At 36.3% G+C, this 6,681-nt stretch overlaps 1 protein-coding gene across 1 annotated transcript; it reads left to right on the forward strand.

Moving 5' to 3' along the window:
* Positions 1–2,051: 2,051 nt before the first annotated feature.
* Positions 2,052–6,610, forward strand: LOC108093475 (protein rhomboid). Its single transcript, XM_017193561.2, has 4 exons — positions 2,052–2,347; positions 4,301–4,444; positions 5,123–5,302; positions 5,399–6,610. The coding sequence occupies exons 1-4, from the start codon at positions 2,081–2,083 to the stop codon at positions 5,618–5,620; spliced, it is 813 nt and encodes a 270-aa protein (XP_017049050.1). The 5' UTR covers positions 2,052–2,080; the 3' UTR covers positions 5,621–6,610.
* The last annotated feature ends 71 nt before the right edge of the window (positions 6,611–6,681 follow it).

A 6,681-nucleotide genomic window follows, 5' to 3' on the forward strand; every position in this document is an offset into this window, starting at 1 on the left:
TTAAGTTCCCTTTATTTCCATCACCCACTCCCAACTTATGGGTTTATCCACAACTGGCCTTGGGATCTGGTTCCTCTTCCTTTGGCACGTAAACCGAGGTGACAGAATAAAGCCGCATAGACATATCAGACACATCTGACGGGATAAGTTTTCCTGTCTGGCTTAGCCACTTCCCAGCTTTCCTTTGTCCTTGCCGCTTTTGACAATTTGTTGTGTCGCTTGCAACTCCCGATGTTGTGCCACATACCCGTTGACTTCTGATGACTTTTGGCAACTCAACCATTCAGAGAGTTTACGACCATCACTCAGATGAAATTATTCATGTACAGTTGCGGTTCGAGAAATAGCAAGGAAGCAAAATAATTAATCAAAGGAAATGCAAATTAATTGAAGAGCTCAAAATACTGGTTTGTCTTATAAGAATATACTTGAAGGCAAAAGGAAATATATATTACATTTTTTCTAATTTCCATTAAGATTGAATCGTATAAAATAGTAAAATAAGTTAAAATATGTTTTATAAACAGTAAATTGAATTCTTATTATTATTTTACTTCTGTTTCAAGTGAATCAATAGAACTTATTTACCTCTGAGACTTCTAAAAATCTAACCGCATCTGTGTGATGTGTCAAGTGTGTGTTTCCTCGTTTATGTGTTTGCTTTATCTTAGTTCAACGTTGCGTCAAACTTAACTAGCCAAACAATTATTTCCAACGCTTTTGTGTTCGCCCCGTCCCTTTCTGCACTTCTTTTTCGCAATGCTGCTATCTCTTTCGCTTCCGCCTAGAAGCCAAAAGTGCTCCTCATTGCTTGTTACATAAATATTTCATTAAAAGCCATTCATAACCGAGCATTCGGTGTTGACAGCCGCCTCCCACCATCAACGCCCACCACGTGTCCAGTCCGAAGAGCGAAGAACGAGACGGCTGCAGGCGAACGAAAGAGACGGGGAGAGCGCGGAGAAAAAGAGAGAGCGAGAGCTTTCCACCACGTTTCTGTGTAAACAAGTCGCTGGCGTGTTGGGATTGTTGCTGCATCTTCCGTGCAACACCGCTTTCAACGCTTTCAAATGTCAAATGCCAAGGATGGGGCTGGGCCAAATTCAATCCGAGCCACAAGTTGGCTGCATTATCAATGTGGTTAGTGGTCGGCCGAATGCGAAAGTTCATCAACTTATGGAACCCCAAAGGGTTCGTTTGGCCATCTGCTTAGCAAGGGCTCAAAAGTATTAAATTGCCTATGGTTCTTCGCACTAACGAAAGGAGTCGTAAGGCACTGATTTTAATTGTACAATCAAAAATTGCTTAGGGACCAAACTTTCAAATAAAGGGAAAAACGTTTGAAATAATTTTAGATTTATTTTTAGAAATAAAACGCATATATATTACATAAAACATATAAAACATGTAGTTTTTATAAAAAAAAGCCCACCTAACTTTCATTGTAAACTATAATTTTCATTCCAAAAAGAATAGGCTCTTTAAGATACTATTAACCAAAATGTGAACAGTAGGGATTTTATTCGATATTAAATAAAATCAATACAAAGTATGCAGACGTGGTTCAAATTGTATTGTTCTACATAATATTGTAAGCAACAGCGATCCTGTGGTTTTACCCCAATTTTTCTTATGCTTTGTAATGATAGGTATTTAAGTTAACCATTTTTACTTTAAACTGATTCTATTTTAGCAATCTTTAAGACGCCTTATTTTGTTATTGTTTCGTTGATCTATTTCAGTTTCATTCTTTGTTTATTATTAAAAAAATTGTATATTGTCAATGACATTTATAATTATTTCATAAATATGTATACATTTTATTAACATATGCTAGCCCTTTAAAATTCAAACCGATTTATTTGCAGTCAGCACTCGAACCCCGTCTCGCCCAAAAGTATGCTTTCTAAGACAGTCAAGTGAATCAGTGATTTTGATAGCGCACACTCGTATTTGTTTGGCGGCTACTATTCAGTTCGATCGGAATGGATCGGGCTGTTTTGGAAGAACAATCAGTTGATGGGCCTAGTCGCGCGTTAAGCGTTCAGCGCGCCGGTTGTCGCCGACTTTCAATCGCATTATGTCCGAGCAACTGGAGAGCAACAATGCTAGTGAAAACAATAACACCTATAATAACAACAATAATAACAACAGCATAAAGGATGTGCGACTCCTACTGCTGCCAGAGACGACTCCTTCGGCTGGCAGTCCTTCGAGTGCCGTTTCCCGGGCTCAATTGCACAAGATTTTCATTGATGACCTGACGCGAACCGGAGACGTTGGCCATGTGATGAGGAAGCGAGTGCGGCGGGTGCCCTGGTTTATTTTGCTCATGTGTTTTATGCAGGTTCGATTTTATGCAGTTGCTCTGCTTTTTCGTTTGTCTGCTAGTTTTTTTTTGTATTTTGCCTGCTCGGCAACCTGGCGTATGAGTGATGTGTGTTTAATTCAGAAAATAATATTTGCCGGTGAACAGCCTCCAAACAGATAAGAGACATATTTATTCTTCCTATCAATACTTTTACTAATAAACTACCTGTCAAGGTATCAAAGGTGAAAATATTTATAGTGCCTTGCAGAAAGAAAGTGTGATTGGAATTAATTCAATTATTTTAAATTGATTTTAGTAGCGTGCTTTTAAAAACCCAAGAGCTTATTCAAAAGATTGTGCCATGTGTTTAGCTCCAAAATATTAAGTGATGATTATTCCTTATTAAATGTAGCATAATAAGCAATTTGTTTTTGTTTTATTTTTGGCAAAGCAAATTGATAGTGAGACCTAAAATGCTTAAGTGCTTGTTGAATTTTACTGCTGATAAGCTCTTCGTTTTATTCTTTTTCTATACTCAACAAACTAAACAAAAGTATTCTTAAAACTTGTTGTTTATAATCTTGCCCACTAATAATGATTTTTCCATTTGATTATTTTTACACAAAACAATTATGGTGTTTGTTTGGTTTACCCGTGGTTGGTGGCGCTGTATGAGTGCTCTATAAATTATAGCTCTTCAATTCATAAGAATATTTATTTAGTGGAAAATTTTTTCAATGTGGATCCGCTTAAGCAGAAAATTAGAAATGGAGAAGAACAACAACATAAGCAAATTAATTTATTCCTATGTTTTATATTTGGCTGTTTTTGCTAAAAGTTCGTACACATAAAATAGTTGTAGTTCTTAAATTTTGACGTTGTAGAGGCAAAAGAAACATTTTAAATAGTAATTGAAAACATTTGTTTAATTAGTTTGACACTGTTATTTCACATAAATGTTTTACATAGAAAATACTGTTTTAAATGTATAAAATATTTATATTTTTAATAAAAGCTAATCGAAATAGTTGTTCCTTTAGTTATATGCCCAAGGTAAATTAGTCTTCCGTTTCGTAAAGTTGGTCTTGTTCTTTGTGCTAACAAGTGTTTTACATCTTATTCAGTGGTTTTCTTTTGTTTAGAAACCAACTCCCTAACAAAGTTCGACAACTGTGACCCATTTATTGCAAACCTAATTAATTAATACCCTGCGTACCCACATACCTGAAATACGCACACTGCACACTCAGCAATGCAGATGTTGGATCGGTAAGGTTTTATTGTTACGCCCAACCCACAACTTTAAGGTGATTGCACAATGGTCCGATTTAGCTATATTGCCATTTTAGTCATAATCGAATCGATCGAATGCTGCAACTTGCAGCTCTGGCATTTGTCATATTTGGTTGGATCGGGATGCATGTTGCACCGATTTGGTGTCGCAGCCGTGTTTTTGCGGCTGCTGTCAACTCATGCGGCGCACATTGTGCGGCATCTCAACTCAACACTCAACACTCGCACTTCTCAGTTGGCCAAGTGTCGATCGTTTGAGCGAAAGTGACAGTCAGTTGCCATGACACTGTTCAACAAAGGTGAGGGTGCTCCTTTATGGCAAAGACAAACAAACGCTTTTTCGTTTTCGAAGTTACGATTGTTATGAGCTGCAATGATGACTTGCCGTTGATGTTTTAATCTTTATCTATAAGAATATTCTAAGAAATCATATCTCTTTCAAAATACAAATGCTGTTAATCATTGTCTACCACAAAAAAAACAAATGAATGAATTTGAAATAATGTTCTCAGAAACTGTGCAGGAAAACCCAAAAGATAAATTACTGCCACAAAGGGGAACTCATCAGGCATACTATATATTCAAGAAAGGGGTTTCAGCTTTACAAAATAAAGGGATACATATTTTCTACTACCTTGTAGTACAGTGCAATGTAATTAGAGGTCTTCCCTGCATCTTTTTTTTACACACCACCAGATATCGCTGCATTGGATTGGCAATGAGTGCATGCAAAAAAGACTGATTTTTAAGATGGAGTGGAACGGCGAGTACTGGCGACTACTGACCTATATGCTGCTCCATTCCGATTATTGGCACCTGAGTCTCAACATTTGTCTACAGGTGAGGTCGAAACTTTTACATTAGTGTCAATAATATAGCGTAAGTCATTCCTATTTTTAGCTCCCCAAATTACTTCGAAGTTTTCTTTCTCATTATATTTTGTAGTATCTAAATGTACTTGTATGACAGGTCAATTTGTTGATTCATTCGTTTAAACCATGCCGAAGCTGACTTCCTTTTGTTATTCACTTTTTGATTTCTTTAAATTAATTACAATTCTTGAACGCAATTTAAAAAATGACATCGGATGCATAATTTCCTAAAAAGAACAGAATTTTATAAATTTATTTTGCCTGAGTCAGTGATTGTAAATTCTTAAGCGTTATTAATTTTTTTGTTGTTTTGTTTTACTTCCTTATGCATGCTTAGTTATCAGTAACTAATTTGCTCTACTCCCACTCAAATTATTAGCTCGTTTTTGATTTTGAATATCTGCTGTTTTTCTACTTATAAATCTCTTTTAGTTTAATATCATTAGGCGTTATTTCATGAGCACTTATTTTGGTGTTTTAAACGGCTATCTTAAATAAGATAAAGCTTAATTAGTTATTATTATTATAAGGGTAAATTTAGATTACTTTAGTGTCACTCACACAAAGTGCATTGCCTTTCACCTGTATGGTGTATATGTAGCTAAAGCTATAGTGATTTACTAACAAGGTTATTGCCCCGTTTCAGTGCTTCATTGGCGTCTGCCTGGAAGTGGAGCAGGGTCACTGGCGCCTGGCCGTGGTCTATGTCGTGGGTGGCGTCGCCGGTGCGCTGGCCAACGCCTGGCTGCAGCCGCATCTCCTCCTGATGGGCGCCTCCGCCGGGGTCTACGCCATGCTGGGAAGTCATGTGCCGCACCTGGTTCTGGTCAGTCAGCTGGAAACCGCAATTTAGTTTTTATTTTGATTTTATTTTGATTCGATACCCGACTTACACCACTCCACCCACTTTGTCGCCCCACAGAACTTTTCGCAGTTGTCGCACCGCTTCGCCCGCATCGCCGCCCTCTTGATTCTGTTTCTCAGCGACGTGGGCTTCACTGTACACCACTTTCGCCACAACCACAATCGCAATCCACGGATCTCTCTGGAGGCCCACATCGGCGGGGGCGTGGCCGGAATTCTGTGCGGCTTTCTCGTCTACCGGCGCGTCCAGCCATCAACTCAAAAGGCCATTTACTTGTAGTCTCAAATTAGATGAGTAATTGTTAACACAACATACTATATAGTGTAAGCATATTTCATTGTGAGTCAGTTTGGGTTTTAATTACTTTATCGCCCTTTATAACAAGCTCCAATCTTGCCTGGATCTAATCTTTATGTGTTTTAAAGAACCAACATTTAGTTAACGCTAATTCAAATGTCATATGAGAGCAAAGATTTTTGTTTTACTTCACACCAGGCTTAAATCGTAAATATTTTTATATTTTGAATTATCAAGCAACATAATTTAATGCCAACTCATTTTTAAAATAAGGTCAATGTCCAATAAAGATTTATATCAGAGTTATATACATATCTAGAAAATATTATTTATTCAAAACAAAATGCTCTGAAGAATAAAATTGTTGGTTGAACTTTTATTTGAATAATTAAGTAAACCAATTTGATTTGTTATTATTTTGAAAGCATATTTGTTCCTTATTAAGTTCTCCGCAATTATTCTGTTTATTTCTTTTATGGACTGTTGCTATTGTTTGGTCACAAAATCCGTTGTAAACTTATTATTCTTTCTTTCGAATATGCGTACTTTCTGTGTTATGAATAAACATTAATTTTACACCTCATAAAAGGCCATGTTTTATTGCTGGTTTTTATGTGCTGTTCAGTTGCTGTTCAATTAATTGGCCCACACTTGTTAGGTGAATGGCTTCTCTATTGATTAAATTAATTACTCATCGAGTGGTTTTGGAAATTCATGACATCGTAGACAGGAATGCAGAATTTTTAATTCATAAATGTTTTGTGGCACATATCGATGCGTTTCAATTAGTTACTTGTCAAATTTGTCAACAAGGCTAAACAAAAATTAATATTTATAACTCATTTACGCATTTAATGTTGCATATTAAAAGGATTTTGTTTTGATTTAATTAGCAGCAATTAAAACCAAAACCAAATATAATTGTGTCAACTTAAGTTGCGGCTTTTCATTCATCATTGTTATTATTTGCTACTCCATACAAATTTCATGCCCATTTATAAAACTCGACACTTATTTATTTTAAGTTTTATTTTCTATTTATT

This window comes from Drosophila ficusphila, unplaced genomic scaffold (assembly GCF_018152265.1).
Source record: "Drosophila ficusphila isolate 14025-0441.05 unplaced genomic scaffold, ASM1815226v1 contig_607, whole genome shotgun sequence".
Taxonomy (NCBI): domain Eukaryota; kingdom Metazoa; phylum Arthropoda; class Insecta; order Diptera; family Drosophilidae; genus Drosophila; species Drosophila ficusphila.